General features: G+C 39.2%; 1 protein-coding gene across 1 annotated transcript in view; it reads right to left on the bottom strand.

The window, feature by feature from the left end:
* LOC138066370 (coiled-coil domain-containing protein 7-like) overlaps positions 1 to 19,441 on the bottom strand; it is a 37,326-nt gene that overhangs the window by 6,446 nt on the left and 11,439 nt on the right. The window contains exons 2-10 of the mRNA XM_068936016.1: positions 18,295 to 18,753; positions 12,810 to 13,143; positions 12,613 to 12,690; positions 8,396 to 8,488; positions 6,162 to 6,182; positions 6,014 to 6,046; positions 5,327 to 5,505; positions 4,390 to 4,454; positions 2,031 to 2,099 (exon numbers count right to left, since the gene is read on the bottom strand). Of these exons, the coding sequence (XP_068792117.1) occupies positions 2,031 to 2,099; positions 4,390 to 4,454; positions 5,327 to 5,505; positions 6,014 to 6,046; positions 6,162 to 6,182; positions 8,396 to 8,488; positions 12,613 to 12,690; positions 12,810 to 13,076 (805 nt within the window). The 5' untranslated portion in view covers positions 13,077 to 13,143; positions 18,295 to 18,753. The remainder of the gene's footprint in view (positions 1 to 2,030; positions 2,100 to 4,389; positions 4,455 to 5,326; positions 5,506 to 6,013; positions 6,047 to 6,161; positions 6,183 to 8,395; positions 8,489 to 12,612; positions 12,691 to 12,809; positions 13,144 to 18,294; positions 18,754 to 19,441) is intronic.

The raw sequence follows: 19,441 nt of genomic DNA on the forward strand, positions 1-19,441 counted from the left end.
CAGCATCCAGGAAAGGAGTGCCTTAAACATTTGCAGAGGATGCAAATCAGAATCTCACTTTGAGACTGGAAGGAAAAGCTCATCTCACATCCTTGCAGAGGGGCAGAATACAGCAGATAATATCCATAATCTGAAGCACAGGGGGAATACCTGCATCCACACAGGGCCCACTGTCTTATAGTCAAACAACCTCTGACTCTACTGCCACCTTGGTAAGAATACAGTGCAATCTGTGACAGTCTCCGTCGTTGTTTTGAACTTCATGACCCAGCAGCACAGTAGGTACGCAGCATCTCCCACAACAGACAAAGCCACCTGAACACTGCAGATGATTCTGACCCTAACTGCAAAGAAAATACCAACACCCCTTTTGATTAGGATTCATGATGCCTATGTCTTCTGGCCTCCTTCAGGCAAAGTCTGGAAGTTTACCTTGGAGGTCCCCCAAGCCCTTCTGGACAACTTAGTGGGTGCCCTTGTGAAACAGACAGGGTGAGAACGTGGATTCTGTCAACAGCCCCCATGCATCCTGAGAATCTATGAAGACTGAAGACCTGGACAATCTCCTACAAGCTCTGTGCAAAGAAACTGGGTTTGGAAGATGTTCTCAAAGACCTCCTTCACCACCTAGCCCACGGCAGACTTACCCATCCCAAATTTCTTAGCCACTGACTATATTTGTCAGGAGTCAAAAGCCTTCAAAAAGTAATAGCCAATCTCTTGAACTAATTCTTTTGACATACATGGTCCCAAAACGTTAACAGATTACGGTATATAGCATCTAAGAAGCCACAGCAATCTGCTTCTTTAGCATCAAACTACTTGCTAATGTAGGTATAGCTACAGTGTCCAGAATTATTTCAATGAACTTAATGAACTGTACAGAATGAACTGATATTTCTAATCATTCGAACACTAGAAAGTTTAAGAGTTAGACCACTGTGTCCAGGAACTAAGTCTCTTACGCTGTGAAGGATCTCAACTGGATCTGCCAGTAATGCAGATAATGAAAAGGGAGACTCTTGTTCTCTGGAATAACTTCTGCTATTAATGACACTTCCTTAAGAATGTTAAGAGCAGTTGGGGAAACACTACATTGATACTAGTCCTGGCCTACCCTTTCATATTGATCAGATATATTTTCTGTGTCACATCACTTTCAGGGTATCAAAGTAAGTGTCCAAACACTAATGAATAATTTTCTTCAGGAACTCAGTATAAGTGTTGCTAGATTTACCTACATTACCCACATGTCTTGAGTTGAGAATAGGTCACCAATCACCTTTCTTCAAAAGATTCCTGACTAACAGACTCTCCTGAAAAACAGTTCTTGAAACAAAGCAGCAGAAGATCAGAGGGGAGGGAAGAAAAAAAAAAAAAAAAAGTATAGGATAGCTGAGTCAGCTGTATTGAAGAAGCTTCCTAAAAATCCAAATTAAAACAGAACAATCCCAGTGAAAACAGAGCATGCCTGCCTGCCTGCCTGCCTGTGAAGCATGTGTTGGGGGTGGGGGGAAAGGAAGGTGAGGTATTCTAAGGAGAAAAGTTAATAAACTTCAAATATACCCTCAAAGATGCTCCTAAGAGGACGAGCCCTATGTCATGAGATCTTTGGAACAGCTGAAATGCTGACACTTCCTTTGATTTGAGGTATCTAACAAATGAAAACAAAGGAACAAGGGAAAACAAAGGAAAAAGGGACTGCAGGAATCTTTTTTTTTTTTTTTTTTTAATTGGATTAAAATTTGGTGAAGAATTATTACCAACCCAGGGGCCAAACTCCATCTCAAAAGACATGACAGTCCCCAAAACAGGTTTTAAAGACAAAACCTGCAGTTGGTTATATAACTTTTGCTGTTTCATCTTGTTCAGCTAAAAAGATCTAAAATTTTCTGCCTTAAACATCACTTACCTCTTCGGGATTCAGCAGAATGGGAAACAGCATGACAGGATAGAACTTACATTTTTATGATATAAGTTAGTTTGACTGGCATATGCATGTTAGTAAAACTTTGTAGATTTTGCCTTACGTGTTGCTGCATCATCAAAGATCTGTGCCATACTAATTACATCCTCAGTTCCATGCTTCATTACAAGATCTGAAAAATAGTATTATCGTCACTGTCCATTTTGTTTTTAAAAGAAATTTGGTATCAATTCTTCATAATTCAGAGAAAATAAAAGAAGAACTGGCATTTAATTTATATCACTAACTCACAAAACAGCATTACTAAACTTGTTTTCGATCTGTGACAAACTGGCAGCATTACATCATTGTTCCACCTTCTTGCAGAAATTTAGAACCTGGCATTAAGCTTTTGAGTAAATTCTGCTCACTGATTGTGACAGATTAGCTTATACAGCTTCAGATGACTGGAAGGAACCTCGTGTCCCCAGGTCCTGGTCTACAAGAGGGACTTTAGCCATCTCAATAGCTAGTGGAAAGGCAACATAGACTGCACAAGCAGTCCAGGAAGTTGCTGGGAGTGAATTGGTGACAGCTTTGTAACGCAGGAAGCCAAAGAGGGAGCACAGTCAAAGGGTGCTGTGCTGGACTGAAAATTGTAAACAAGGAAGAACTGGCTGGGATGTTAAGGTTAGGGGAAGCTTTGGCTGCAGTGACCATGAGAGAGCAGAGTTCAGGATTCTGAGAGAAGGCCCCAATATTAGGATCACAACCCCAGACTTCGAGAGCAGACTCCAGCCTGTTCAGGGATCTCCTTGGGATCTGGTTCCAGAGAGAAGGAGGGTCTGAAAAACTGGCTGATTGCCAAGGATATCTCCTCCAAGCTCAGGAACGGCCAATTCTTGACTTGCAGGAAGTCAAGCAAAGGTGGCAGGAGGCCTGCATGGATGAAAGAGGAGCTCCTGACAAAATTCAAACATAAAATAAAAAAAGTGGAAGCTCGTGGATGAAGGGAGAGCAGTGGACGCTGTTTACCTTGACTTCAGAAAGACTTCCGACACGGGGGAGACCCTAACATCCTCTTAGACAAGCTGAATGAAGTACAGGCTAGGTAAGTGGTCAATGAGGTGGACTGAAAATTGCCTGAACTGCTGAGCTCAGAGGGTTACTGTCAAACGCAAGAGTCCAGCTGCAGGTCAGTCACTACCTTTGTATGCCAGGAACCAACATTGGGGCAAATGCTGTTTAGTATCTTTATGAATGACCTGGTTGATGGGACAGTGCATCCTCAGCAAGTTTGCAGATGATACAAAACTGGGAGGAGCTGTTGATACACCAGATGGCTGTACTATCATTATTCAGAGGGGCCTTGACAAGCTGGAGAAACGGGGCAACAGTAGTCTCCTGAAGGTCCACAAAGAGAAAAGCAGAGTCCTATCCCCGGGGAGGAATAACCCTATGCACCCGTACAAACTGAGGGCTGACTGACTGGAAAGCACCTTTTTTAGAAAAAGTCCCCTTGCAGCAAAGATGACCAACGGCATCCTGGACTGCATTAGAAAGAACATCACCGGCAGGTCGAGGCAGTTTATTATCCCCCCCCTCCACTCAGCAGTGGCAAGACCACATCTGGAGTCCTGTGTCCAATTCCGGGCTCTCCAGTACAAGACAGACATGGACATACTGGAACAAGTCTGTAAAGGGACAAGTAAATGATTAAGAGCTTGGAGCATCTGACATATAAGGAGGAGCTAAGAGCGCTGGCGTTGTTCAGCCTTGAGAAGAGAAGGATCAGGAGAGATCTTACCCAGGTGTATAAATATTTATGCACGGGAGGGAGTAAAGATGGGGCCCGACTCTTCTCAGTGGTATCCAGTGAAAGAACAAGAGACAACGAGCACAAATTGAAACACAGGAAATTCCATTTTAAACTCAAGAAAAAGTTTTCTCACTGCAAGGGTGGTCAAACATAGGAACAAGCCGCCAAGACAGACTGCGGAGTCTCCAACCTTGGAAATATTCAAAACCCAACTGGACATGGCCCTGGGCACCCTGCCCTCACTGACCTTGCTTTGAAAAGGGGGGTTGGGACTAGACAGTCTCCAGATATCCCTTCCAACCTCAACAATTCTGTGATTAACTTCAGATAAAACACAGGTCAGAATAAATTCACGTTGGGACAGATGTTTGCATAAGTAGTTGTTGCTAAAAACACCAAATCAGGGATAAAGCCTTTATACGTAAATCAGCACTACAGTTCAACCCACCATTATGGTCAAATCTCAAGATTTATGCACACATACCATGACTTTGTCTAGTCTGCATTTTTTTCAAATAACAATACAGACATTTCATTATATTTGTTCATTATATTGACAAAATATATAATATTGTCGTTTAATTTGCTCACATATATCTTATACAAATAAAAATGTTGCCTTAAGATGTACTGCCTTTCAAAAGTTCAGAACTAACATTCTCACCTTCTAAAATAGTCTTTGGGTCTTTATGACTCGACATTACAGTACTCGATTTTCTTCTCTTTTCCCTGTTAAAATGTACATTACTTCAAATAATACAATTAGCTTTTAAAAACAGAGTATTGAGGGAAGGTTATCTTACAAGGAACATTATGAGGAACTTCAAGAGATAAAAGCATGAGCTGTTACACCATAAACTAAAAACGCGATGCTCCAAGAACTTGCAATGCTTTCCATTCCCTGCTGACTCTCTGGATAATCACAATCTTTCTTTTACATGCCAAATCTTCCAAAGCCATGCTGAAAATAACAGCATTGTGTTTCTGTGGCTCAGACCTCCAGGGCAGCCTATGCACTCTCACTTCTTCTGTCTGTTCCCTTATTTATTATCCTGCATTTGTTCACAGGACCCCAGGAAACCAGACAGAAGCTAAAAGACTTCCAACAACTGTGGTTAACCCACCCCTTCCTACACAAAAAGCTAGGTGTGAAGTCCAATTATTTTAAACCCTCCTCATTCCCGCCTATCACAATATCTTAACAGTCAGAAGCAGCCTTTGTTTTTACTTCAAAGAGGGCATCTCAAACACTTTGATAGCCAGTTCTACATACTATTCACAGCCAGTAAGTAGCATTCTTCAGAATATTTAATTTCCGCTTCAATTTCTCCTCTATGCAAATAGCATTAATTGCATAATTCTGAAGCGCTCTTACTATTTCTGCTTTTTATAGAAGCTAAAACTAATATTCTTTTTCCTTTTGCAGACTTTCAAAAGGCAGCTCTATCATGTCTCTCGATTCCAGAAAAAAAAAATTTTCCCCCCCTCGCTGTACTTGTACATGTACATTGTCTATTGCGTAAGTTTGTTAAAATCTTTCTTTTTAACTTATGTCACATACACACATTTTAGATTTGGATTTAACCTAAATGTGATCTTACAGGTCTTTCTTATGTTCTTTCTTAACCACAGAAGGAGGGGCATGTCCTGCAAGATTCTGAAGACAACTCTTCAGTCTTTCAAGCCTCTGGACACACACAGTTAGTTTAGAAATGCCTTCCATTATACTTTTGTCAGCCATAGGAAGTAGAGAATCCACAGCGTGTTGTTCTTCTCCTAGCTAAAATATAATCAGACAGTGAAATAGTCAAGTAATTAGATATATAGTGACTATTCAGTAAAGCTGCAGCATCAAGTATATTTTTTCCTCATACCCATCAAAAGCATAAACTTTTGAAATACAGGCATTTTATCACAAAACTATTTAGGCAACTTCCAGTTTTCAAGGAGTTTTTGTAATTAGCAGCAAATAATTACAAATCCTCTGACTTTGGCTCATGTTTACCATAAAGGTAAATAGATCAATGAATGGTTTTCATTCCAAGCCAGTGTTGTTGATAAAATATCATGAAAATAAATTATGCAAAAAATTAACCTAATAAATAACTTTTTGCATAAAACATGGTTTTATAATTTTTTCACGCAAAGGTTCAACATCTAGTAAAATATATGATCTATCAATAGCATTAACAAGTAAATACAAAAAAAAAATCATTTAGACTCTCATTGTCTCCCAGTTATTACCTATCAAAACAGAGACAAAGCCAACAGCTGTTAGTTTGACTTACTTCTTCCATCAGTTGGGCTTCTTTTCCAAACCACTTAAAAACAATAACAAAAAATGTTATTATCAGTCATTGACAAATTAAGCTCTTAGTCTGAAACAGAAGCATGAAAATATTAAAGTTTTACATAGCAAACAAAATAAAATCTTACCTTAGCCAAAGATTCTAATATCTGAAGGGTGGGGCGGGGGGAGAGAGAAGGGAAGAGAAGGAAAAAAAAAGAACCAAGAATTGTTACTAAGTACTTTAAATAAACCTTGTGTAGTTACATATTTACCACTTAAAAAAAATTTTGGGTAATTTATCATTAGACAAAGTCCTCATTTGTGCTAGAATCAGACACCTATGCTACTACAACAACTGAAGATAGAATTCATTGTCAGCTTATTGCAATATATGAAAAGAAAAAATGTTTTTCTAAAACATAAAAACAACCTCACCCCCCAAAAAGCCCCACTGCTTTGCTCTAAAGGAGCAAAGTACATATTATAGATGATATTTGAATCAGTGTTTTTATCCACACTTCATACTCAAGCTTTTGATAGAGTTTTGTATTTTTTTGAAAGTAATGAAGAATGAACACAGAATACAGCCCTAGGGCGGGGGGAAGTATAAAGTAATACCTAAACAGATGATTTCAAAAAAAAAAAAAAAAAAAGAGAGAGCGTGAGCGAGCGAGCGCGCAAGAGAGCTCGAGAGAGAGAAAGAATATTGAAAAATTAAAGACGTTCTTTATCTTTTTTTTTTTTTTTTAAAAGAGGAAGCATATTCTCTCACTTATATTTATGGTTAAATATGAAGTATGCCCTAGATCCCCACTCTCCCAATTATTATTAATCAAAACACATACATTAGGCAAACACCTTTATAGGTATTAGACTTACCACTTTCCTCAACCTACATGTTATGAGAAGAAGGTGAGATGAATTCATCAAAAAAAACACCTCTAAATCCCAAACCTTTCATCGCTCAGAAAGGACAAAAGGTGAAATTCACCCCTGTATAAAGCTGTGGAAAGGTTTATGAAGCTGTGAAGATCAGTGTTATATGTTTTTATTTCAGAAAGTTCTATGGTGTCACTGTTTTATTAGCATTAATAAGAACAGACTCAGCCCATCAACCACAGGATTTTGTAGTGGGATACCCCTACCAAGACAACATAGCATGGGGTGCTGAGTCACAGGTAGGGCCACCAGCTCAGGTTGGGCTATGAAGATAAACCACTTCGGCCATAACCATGCTCCCTAGCTGAAAGAGGGGTTGAATTCAGGCTTATTCCACATCCTGACCCAAAAGACATGCTCCAGAATAAAACCAAAAAAATAAGTAAAGCCACGAGCAGCATGGACTGTCACTCAGTTTGTATGTGATTTGACTGTGACAGGCCCCCCAAGGCAGACGCTTTTGACATAGAAGTGCTTAAATCTTTTTTTTTTTTTTTTTAAACAATAATCATTCCAAAAATACAAAAGGGCCTGATGAACTCTAGACGTTAACTTTATATGAACAAAAATAAGAAGAGGTAATTAAAAAAAAAAAAAAAAAGGAAAAGGCTTAGAGCAAAATATAATAGAAATAAGAGATTTATTAGAAAATAGCCCTTATACTCTTTGTCTATGAGGAACAGGTCCTTTCTCCTAGGCTTAGGTCAGCGGCTTTCTGGGTTATAAAAAATCCATAAAATTTTTGCTGTGCCCCTAGAAAATGTCTGCCTTTCTGCCCCTTCTGAGGCCTGGCTGTGCAACTAGTCCCTGCACCTCAAAAATCTCCCATCTTCTGTTTATGTTTCAGGCTTATTTCTTGCCATACTCTTCTCCACTTCTCAGTTTGCCCCATTCATCCATAACGGTCCTCAAGCATATAGAGTCTCTGTATCAACAAAACAATACGTACGAACAAAAATAAGACATTCTGTCTGTATTTTGATGTCTTAAATTAAGAACAATGTTGTTCTGGAAGGTACACAATAGTCAAAGATTATAGGTTCAATACAGAGTAACTGGATGCAAATCTTAGGTCTGCATTTTCAGGAAAGTCAGGCTAGAATACAAATGATCTCTTCCCTTTTGCTATGACTGAAAAAATAGAAACATCAAGAAAAAAAAAAAGTAGCAGCAAACTGTTATATTTTTAAGTTAGGTAACTCTTATACCTTATGGAAAACTGCATTATATAGTCAGAAAAGTAAAAATTACAGATCAATTTCTGCTTCTCTGATTGTTATTTCTGCTATGAATTTTCACTCTACCAAAGTGCTTGACATAAAAAAAGTCCTAACTGTGGAACTGTGAACACTTTCCACAAGCAGAAACCTGTAGACACAATTCTCTAAACCTCATTACAATGTAATGAGGATAAATTTAAGAAATGTTTCACATTACATACTTCTCTTTCTTCATCAAACGATGCTTCTAGCTGTGATGAGATTGTCGAGAAACACAGCAGTGACTCAGTCATACCCTCATCACCCTGTTGCTGCTAAAAGAAAAAAGCATTACTTTTTTCTGTACACTTTTACTACACTCTTCTCAATGCAGTGCATGTCCACGTTTGTTAATTTTGTTCACTCTCTCTGGCATTCCAAGTTCCTTTGATTGCCCATGCCATCTGCAAGTTTGCTCCATTTCATCCAGGTCCCTTCTCCCAACAAATCCCGGAAACAGCACGGAGACTAGAGTTCAAACAGTGACTTCAATTTCCTGTCCTCCTGTCCGGCCCAGTCCTCCAACACCATCTCAGCAGGTTTAATAGTCTCAAAAAACTTCACGTCGTATCTATCTGCACGCATCATACATCTCATCGCTAGGCATAAAAACACAAAAAATGCCAAGGAGCATTCTGTTTATGTAGAAATAACACTAAAATAATTATGCAGAATAAGACCAGAACAACAACTGGGGAAAAATTTTATTTTTTAAATCACGTCTTGTAAACACAGTCGGCATGACACAACCTCAAGCCTAAAGAAAATCCAGATCTCCCTTGCAGGGCATGCGCGACTTGGCAGACTTTGCTATAGGCACCTCCAAGCTCAGCAAAACAGAGGCCTCCTGTGACCCTGGATAGGAACAAAAGATTTGGTCCGTTCTGGCATGCTATTGTGGCTACCACACCAAACTCCATCAACTCTTTAGGGACAAGATCAAACGGACCCAGAGAGGGCAATCTTGCCTCCACTCCTCCGCCACCATTTCTCACTGGTCACTCTGTGAAGAACAAGTTGAAGAGGGCCTCTTCTGTCAGGCCCGTGTATTGGTTCAGGCTCCCTCCAAGCATTTCTTAGAAGCTTCTTGACCACTACTACAGCCATGGAAGGGGGACACATTTGATGTATTGGCTGTGCAGTGACATATGTTAATTTCCTAGAAATTAACGTATGTGTGTGTGGCTAGGGGGTTGGGAGGAGGTGTAGCCACACTCCACACATTACCTGTCACATGTGCTAGGGCATATCTCAAGGCTGCACCTGCCAGAAAGGAGAAAGGCACAGAGACCCTTTAGGAGCATTTGTGGATGGTCTCCCTTCCCTTACGACAATCCTATACTGGGCATGACGTTGCACCAACAAGCAGCCATATCACAGTTTACAGAGCCAGGTACAGGAAGAAGGCATGACTACCAAAATGCAGTGAATATACCTTCTGGGAGTAATTGCTCTGTGCAGCATATACACAAGACTGCATATGCACAGCCTTCATCACTTTCCCTATTCTCAACAAAAAGAGCAAAATAGCACCACTTTAAAATGCCATCATACAGCAGCATAACAAATTCCCTTGGTTCTACAAAGTCTTAGAATCAATGCACATACGTGCTTAAAACAGACGCTACATGGGCTTACTTTTCATCTCCCTTGGCAATCCATTACACCCCTTTTTTAGCCCACATCACAGAAACACTATAGGCTCCCAAACTCACCCAAATTTCTCATTTACTTCCAGTCACCCACAGAGGAACCACTGAGGTCTTTGCCATCTTTTGCAGTTCTTACTACTTTGTTGCCTATCAGCTTGACTTGGCAAGTGGACAGACAGACAGACAGTTTAAGTAGCGACCACGACTACTTTGAACTTTCACAGCCGTAGAAGAAGCTCTACCAGAGCAATTCTAGAAGCATTACTGGCTTGCAAGTAACAGACAATACTGTCACTGCAGATTTCATTGACGTGGGCTTCCCCAGACACATTAGTTCCATCACAGAACACACCTCTCTGCTCTGCCTCCTGAGAGTTCTGTATCAATCAGGAATCTTGCAATACAATGGGGGGAAAAAAAAAAAACAATGGGGATACTTTACTACCATTATCACTACACTTATGCCTAGCCTAAGCACCAGGCATATCATACTTATGCCTACAGAGACGCCTGTTTTTGCCACATTTGCCCAGTCAAAGCCGCATAGGTTAAGCCAGTACATCGCTGGGACAATCTGCAGTGAGATGAACGGATTTACATTACCACTCATTACAAACACAACTGTTCCAAAAACAACCTGTTTCACTGTTCAAAGAGGTTTTCAGTCACCTTAAGTCAACAAGAGCAGGAATTTTTGTGGGCAGGAATTTTCATTCTGCCCTATTCTCGCCACAATACACTGATCTTTAAGTGGACATTGAACTTTGCTGCTGGGGCCACCTTTTAAGCATTGTGATTCTGAAACTCTTCTTCTCTATTAACTTCATTCACAGTAGCTGACACAAGGTGAACAAAATCACGACAGCTTGCCAAGGAGTAGCGGGCTATGATATCTGTGAGGTTTCTAGTCTTAAACACTTACAGGCACAGAATGCCTAAATACACTTCATATCAAAGCCAACCTCAACTATTAACAATCATTGCTTTTTTCTAGACTCTAATCCAAGTCCATTCAACTTAATTGCCAATAGAGTAGAAAGCAATTTGTTGTTTTTAATGTGCACTTTACAGCCCTATGACTTCCTGACCATCCAGATCACTTTCAAGCAGATACCAATGGTCCTAATAAGGAGCTCAAAAGTCAGAGCAGCACTCTCTCCTCCACAGAAGATCCCATTTAGAAGCTCTTGACCTTGCCTCTTGCTGGTCACTTTGCTATTATAAAACACTATCTCATCTCCCAGAACTTTTATCAGTCATATAAATTGTGTGTATGGTACAGGATTTAATGTATACATTAAGGTGAGCTGTATCAAACCTGTTATCTACCATTCCAGTCCAACCATGGCCACCAACTGCTACTGACTTCACCATGGAACAGCCTGAATCTGTGTATAACACAGCTATTCTTGCTACTACAGACCAAATCACTGTGTTCCATATAGAACCATTTTATAATGTACTTTTTCAATAGAATAAAGATCACAGATTACTATCAGTGTTACCTGACTAAGACTTGCAATTTATGCCTCACTCCTGCTGAGATCTTCTACCTTGTTTCTAGCTTCTTCCATTCATCTTCCACACACAGATCAATGGTCAAGACAAGTCATGAATCAAATTTTGGAACAATTCCTTGATTTATCAATTACTGTAAAGAGGACTGGGCTCCTGTTCTACCTTTGGCACAGTTTGTCGTCAACAAACCCAGCCACATATCCACAACCTAGTTCTATTTTTGTTTTCTCTTGGCCTTTCACAGCTACTATTTCTTTGTCTGTTTCTGCTGTTTGTTTCTATAGATTTTATGTTTTTCCACATTAGCAAAGAATTAAAAATCCATCACAGAAATCCCCAACGCATTCCTCTGGGTTAGCTACAGTAAAGTGTGACTTCTGGCGCGAAATCCTTCTGTTGCTTGGCTTGATCACTACTACCTGAAACCACTGGTTTCTCCCTTTGCAAACCTTAATTAACATGCATGTTATTTTATCTACTGAATCAGAAAAACACTGACTGAAGTAAACTTCCTAGTATCTGAACCTGTAGTTCCACAGACATTAAATATATTCAAATCTCATGTTTGAAATATTTTCATTATTCCAAACTTAGATGTGGAACAATACGTATAAAGAATTCAGGGCCAGAACTACGACAATGACATCAACAATATAATGAATAATGCTATAGCTTCTAGCAGGTGTAACTCCAGATACAAGAATGGAACTCAAAATACTGACTTAACTGTCTAAACTTCTTCAACAACAAATTGGGCAGAATTAGGTGTTTAATTGGTGATTCCCAACAGATAATACTCTAAGTGCTAGAACGGCTAAATAAGCCAATCAGATATGTTTTCTTTGGTGCTTAGGCATCTATTTCAGGTGCAATAAGAGGTATTGTAAAACAGATAGCTACATCAGTGCAAAAACTGATGATGAACCAACTGTAGTTTCAGTGAGGAAGCCTTAACGGTGAGAACCATTGCAGAATTACATCCTCAATATTTAATGAATCAATTTCTAGAGCACAAAATTTTATTTTTGTTAACTATGTCAGCATTTACATCCTCCTGTTACTAAAGATCTAACCATGCTGGTAATTTTATCAAAAAATATTTATATTAATAGATGTAGAATAGTTTTGTAAGCTATGAATAGTATTAGAACTGTCACTTACAGTGATATTATAATTCTAAGCAATGCTATAAAATCTCTAGTGTATCAAAAGATTACTCTTACACATACACTTGAGCCTTCTTGTACCTCTTCTTCCTCTTTCACTTCAACATCTTTTTTATAAATATCTTCAAATGAGTTTATAATCTGCAAAAAAAACCCCAGTAACTATATTAAGAGAAAAATCCCTTAAACTAAAAAATATGTTTTAAAAGTGCAAATATTTAATTAGAACTTTAAAATTATTATTAGGTGAAAAATTCTACCTGATTTAGATGTTTAGTGATTTCACTTAGCATCCGCAGTTCATCCAGCATACTATCTTTATTTAGAGATGAAATCTGTAAAGACTGATCTAAGTAAGATTCCACTAGAGTTGCTGGTTTTAAAACCATAGGTTCATTTACATTTTCTGATAACTGTTTTCTATTTTTTCTCTTCATATGACTAGAAGATAAATCTGGTAATAAAACTGAACCCTTCTGAACAACAGATGATCCTTTCTTTGTTTTTGCAGTAGTGATGGATTTCATTTTCCTTCTTGATTTCCTGCTGGTATCGGTGCTTTCTAAACCTAGAGGACAAAAGCCGGATGTGGCCCTAAGAGTCAAAGAACAGAATAATTAGGAAAAATATACGTAATTGCTAATTAAGATTTAATTTATCTATAGTTACTATAAACACTATTATTTTGCTTAAAGGTAAACAGTTAATTTACAGTAAAAATTACAGAATGCACATGACAACAGATTGGATCACTGATCTAGCAACACGCATCTAGTTACTCTCTACTGTGTCATTTGCTGTTCTAGTAAAAAACTACAAGGTAAGAATCTGAAGTTTTTACTGAAGAATTCTAAAAATGATACAGTGAACAACATGTAATAATTGCTTTCAGGGGCAATTATGATAAAATATTCAAACAAAACACGGATCAAAAATAATCAAAAACTTGTGTAATACTGGTCACTAGACTTTAAGAGGTCCTACAAATAGACTCCTGAAATTCTGCTTAGCCTCACGGAATTTCCTCAAATATAAAATTGTTTACGTTTAAATTCATCTCATTTTTTGTTTTTCCAATACAATTTGAAGACATAAACACCATAACGATGCCAATTAAAGAAAGTATGATCTTCTAGTGTTCTTCTATTGTTAGTTAAGAAAACCTTCCTTAGTTCCTTACATTTGCTCCATCAAAATACACATGCCTGTGAAGCTCAAACTAAAAAAATATAAACAAGATAAAACAGTTCTTGTTGACCTTGAAATAAAAGGATAAAAAGTTTTTCTACGGCAGAAGAAAAACTACAGCAAAAATTTAACTGTGAATTGTAAAGCTGGTATTTTTCACAATGGCAATTGAAGTGTCACACTGAAAACAGTGAATATCTACTGTCAGCTGCCTTTGATCCAAAGGATAGATCTACTTTAAATTACAGGTGTGCCAACAGCACTCCTCCAGGTTCAAGGCATGAAATAATTAGGCCTTTATTTCCTGGGGGAAAAAAAAAAAAAAAAAAAACTTTAGACAGCTCTCAGCTACCACCTGAGGCCTTAAAATTGCATTGTCAGGACTCACAATAGTAAACAAAACCAGCTGGAGAAGGTGTGCCCCCCCCCCTTTTTTTTTTTTTTTTGCTTTTTTGCAAAGGATATGATGTTTATTTGATAGTCTATATTGAAGGCAGAAAGTGAGGCAGCAAAGTAAAAGACAAAACTCATTAGCATAAGCAAACAAAAAAGCTGCCTTTTGTTGTTTCTCCTATATTTAGCCAAATGGGAGTACTGTTCCCGTAAACAAACAAGATTACAATGAAACCATAACTTAGTAATACTGGTTTGCAAGAAGACATAATCATTTGAGGAAGGTTAAGGATGCAATAAGGACAATAATTTTCTTAATCATTTTCTCCTAAAGGAGTACCACATGCCAGAAGTGCCACAGTAAAGCACACTGATATAGCCACTAATGTAGTGATTCTGCGCTGCTGAGAATTGCTCAAAGTAGATGTAGGAAAACAGCAGTTAATGAAAAACATTCAGACAACGAAGGAAAGAGGTGACTACAGTCACATTTCCTACAGCAGCAGCCAGCTTTTTCCTGTTATCACAGCATACAAGGGATATATAAAGGACCTCTGCTGTGACTGGCTGAAACGCTTACTGTAGTATAAAACCTTCACAGGCAAATACAATGAAACTGCTTCTGATCTCTGCTATTAGAATCTATCGCAATTTCTGTCACAGACAAATCTTTTCATTTTTATTTTGCTTTCATTCAGACCCATCCAAAGAGGTATATATTCTGAGATATGACAAGGGCTGTAGAAAACTATGAAACTTTCAGACACTCACACTATTAAGGTTCAGAGAGAGAGCTAGTTATGTAAATTCTCTCATTCCTCAGAAGTGCCAATGTGTTACTGCCCATTTCTTGGGAAGAACACCAGTGACAGTCCTAGTCAGGTTGGGACTAGCACACCTGGTTAACATTAGTACACAAGACTAATAATCAAAGTACTCCTCAGATACCGAAAAAAGAGTTTCATGGAGATGGATATACTGCCTACAAACGAGAAAACCCAAGTTCTTTCAAGCTTTTTCTTAGCAGTTCTCAGCATTTTCTTCTCTCAACTTAGACTTCCGTAGACAACATAGCATCAGCTAGTAACTTCCTTTCCCTTTTGTGTCACTTCTAGCATGAGGAAGACAGATAAAATAACACAGTACTTCACCTGGCTAGCTAAGATAGAGGATAACATTACTCCCACTGTATATTTTCTTATTAAAATTAAATAAATAAAACTGTGAAAAGCTATATGCTGCTCCATTTAAACTGCCTCTTATATACAGTCTACCTGAACAACAAATGGCCAGTGAAAATGGGTTAGCACTTCAGGTTTCTAACTTTAGGTTAGAAAAGGATATACATACATACAAAACAAAGCACAGAATACAGGAAGATTATGTACTTTTACTTTGGTTCAAAATAACTTCTGGTGTATTCAAAAACAATTTTATTTCACAGTCCTAGGTAAAAAACTAATGCTATGACAGAAATACAAAGGGTTCAGTACACTTGACGATACATACAGAGCTTTTTCTATAATCAAGACAAAAGTTACAAGCTAAAATACAATTCCAGAATGATTACAGACAAAATGTTATAGATGATCACATTTCCTAAAGTGCTAAAAACAAGCACTTAGGCTTTTCTAATTCGGTAGGACAACAATCACTTTAAACTACCTCTATAAACATCATAACTCAACACGCAGCATAAAAACATTTTTGGGCTTATGTCTCCTGCGTTCAGGATGCAACTCGTAGAGTACGAAGTTTTCTATTCTTATTCTTTGCCTTTTTCTGAACATTAGATTTTTTTAACTTCAATTTTATTCAATACTTACAATTACTTTTAAACAAAAAAAATCACAATACAGCTTAAAGAAACCCAAGGAATGTCATAGGAAAGAAGAGGTTAGTCCTTTAATACTGTGCCAGCATGAATCAGGGTCCTTAGCATGAATACAAGCGCCACTATTGCATTCACGATTTCTATAGCTGTCCAAAACCTTCCTGTGAGTTGTAAACATTCATAAATTTTAAAATATGATCCTATTAATGGAAAACTAGAGACACCTTGACATTACAGCATAAAAAAATACTTTGGACAAAAAAAAGTATTTAAAAATTTTCATTTTACATGACTGTTTCTCAGCAGATGGAAACTCTTCCCTACTTAAAAAAATCCAAGTAATGCATACATTTAAATTTTAATTAATCCAAGCTAATGGTTGAGCTAACTAAATCAACTGCTACCTTTCGGCAGTTTGCCTAAACTCCCTTTAATTTATTTAATCTAAACATTGAACTTTCAGCTGTGATATTTTCAGCCTGCCTCCTGTGACAAACATAACACAGTAAAAATTATCACCTTTCACTGCAATTGTTTTAACGAAGTGTTAATAATACGACCTCCACCAGTAAAAACAATATTGACCCATAACTGAAAAAGGCCTCTTTCAGGATTTTTAAGAGTGGGCAAGAAAAAAAAAAAAAAAGCTATTGTCTGATCTTTCACAGAACGACTTCCACACATCACGCCTATTCAGGCATGCATATTGAGGCACATTCCCATGAGTAATTAACAAAATGCCTTTTAACTGCTGTAGTCTACATGAACAAGAACACCGAGACTAAGAGAGGCTGTGCTTGTCCTATCTCATAGTAGTACCTGCATCAGCAAAGTTTCTTAAACGTTTCTCAGTGGCTCCTCAGGTGGTATCTGATCCAGAACTACAAAACAAAAAGAGCAAAACCGCGTACTGCTCATTTGAGAGACCTGACAGAGCACCTCTTCTGAGCACCGATGATGAAACAGCCACAGGGGCCGCCACCAGCCTTTAGATGAGGTCAGTAACTACCTCCCCAATTCTTCTGGTTAGACCATCCTACTACATTTGTTTTTGTAATTTACTGGTGGGGGGGTCTACCTTCCCCCGGTGACTATATAGCACGAGGAGAAGCAGAGTCCCCCACCACGCTTGGGGTTCTAATTATGACGTTACCAGCGTAATAAATAATTATTATCGCTGAAAAAGCCCTTGGAGGTTTGACGACACACCCAGCTAAGGCAGCAAGGCAATTCAGCGCGGCGCGACAGCCCTTTAAGGGTTTTATGGGTGGTTCCAACTGCTGCGTGAGCAGCTGCTATGGAAGAGTCCCAGCCTGCCGGGGCGGGGAGCAGAGGGCAGGAGCCGCAGGGAGGCGCCGCCAACAGCCGCAGTTAGCTCCCCCAGGCCGCGGGGGAGGGAAGGGCCGGCAGGAAGGCCCACCCCTGCAGCGCGGCGGCCCTGACGGGGTCTCAGAGAGGAGGCGGCGGGTGTTCACTTGGGCGGCCGCGCCATCTTGTCCCCGCCCGCCGCTGCGTCTGGCTCTGCGCGGGGCAGGGGGAGCGAGCGAGCGAGCGAGCGCGCGGCAGCTCCCCACAACCGGCGGCGGGCGGTTCAAACGGGCGCGCGCGCGCCGCCGGCTCCTCCCAACGGTCGCCGCCTGGCGAGGCCAGCCACCGCGGGAGCAAGGGGCGCGGCGAGGCGCGGCCCCCTCGGCTGCGGCCTTTGCTGTAGTTGGGCGCTGGGCTGTCGTCTGTGACGGTTAGAATGAAACTGTCGTTAGCAGAGTAACTAGCCTGCTAATTATGACGGCAAGTAAACCTGAAAAAGGAGATTTCTCTGCGGAGAATGTGCCTATGTATCTATTTACCACTCTAGTAAAACAACAACACGCTAAAATATTGTGTGTGGTGATGTATGTTTGAATGTAATGTAACAAAATACGGACAACCCAGATATTCATTATTCATTTAGCACTCCTGTACCCGTACAGTCAAATCAGTAGCAAGCAATCGGGGCGCTAGCATCAGACAAGCTGTGTGCATGCTACGTAGGTAGGAAATGAACAACGTGGGGTGTCAAAAGTGACTATGACCGTATATTAAAGACTCACGCTCCAGTGTACGCGCAAAAGTTACCCAAGTGAATGTTGCACAGACAACACTTTTTTTAGAGTATGAATCCTTAACTTTACAACTGTAGCATTCCATTAAAATAGGGCTCTGGGATTTTTGTTTATCTGTTTGCTTTAATATGAATGTAACTTCTCAAACATTTAAAAAGAGAAAGACAAACATGCATTCTCGCTCTCTTCCAGCTCTCTGGAAATTTCATCAAGTGGAAATACATTTACCTCACATAATTTCTGATCAATACTGGAACATTTAGATCTGCAGCACAAACAATTGCCCAGTAATTTGTTGCTGTCTTCTACGCAGAGAAGTCACATGGAGTAGCCAAATCTTTTCATTGGCTTCAAAGTTATTTGCTGGTGGCAGATGCACGCATTGACTCCAATAATTACGTGTTTAATTCCAGGCTCTTGGAGAAGTTTCTCCTCCTTTCTTAGTCATTTTATATTTGTTTTCTCCTCCTAATCAAGTTCTCTTTGTCGTCTTTAATATGCAGCTGCCCAGCAGATTTGTATTCCAGTCAAGACTGTATCTGCAAACTGTCCACATGCTAGTGGTTGAAAAACAAAAACCTCAGTGAGACATTATCCTTAGTCTCAGTTTTACGTTAGCCAGCAGTGAGCAGCAATAGGAGCAGAGCTATAGAAGCAGTTGTTGCAAGGATCGGGTGACCACACCACCTGCAAGATACAGCACAATAAGAATCTCATTAATATATAGGAACTATGTGGCAATAGAGAATTCTACATATAAATGGAGTTTTTGTAAAATGTAAAAGCTATAAAAGATTTGTATGTAGAAGTAACAGTAATCACATAGGACTGCTTGCAGGTAGAGTAAAAGAAGTCTATTTGCTGAGCAGATGGAGGAAGCCTCTTTGGAGGCTTACTTGGCCAAAATGTGATGGTTTTCATAACAATAGCAAATTCGAGCACTAATATCAGAGGGGTTCTGCTGCCAAATTGCAGGTCTGCGCTCCAAAACGTAGTCATACTGGACCTGATAGTTCTAAAGGAGTCTCAGTACCGGGTAAGTTAAACGTGACGGTTTTACAGTTCTTTCAAAACAGCTCCCAAGGTGATCCTGGGAACTACAAACCACTAAAACTGACATCCATGTTGGGAAAACTGGTAGAATATATTATAATATTGGAAGATAGATAGATAAATATGGTATAGTGGGGAAGAGTCACCATTGCCTCTCTAAGTATAAAATAACAAACATTGGGAAAAGTAAATGCAATTACACATATACTGAAGAGGATTCTAAGCAGATATTAATTCTTCCTCTCTCTCCTGAAAAAGAATAGAAATCCGCAAGTTATAATAATTAGTTCTCTAACAAGAACTAACAGTCAGTGAGTTGCTA

The sequence above is a fragment of the Struthio camelus genome, chromosome 2 (genome assembly GCF_040807025.1).
Source record: "Struthio camelus isolate bStrCam1 chromosome 2, bStrCam1.hap1, whole genome shotgun sequence".
Lineage (NCBI taxonomy): Eukaryota > Metazoa > Chordata > Aves > Struthioniformes > Struthionidae > Struthio > Struthio camelus.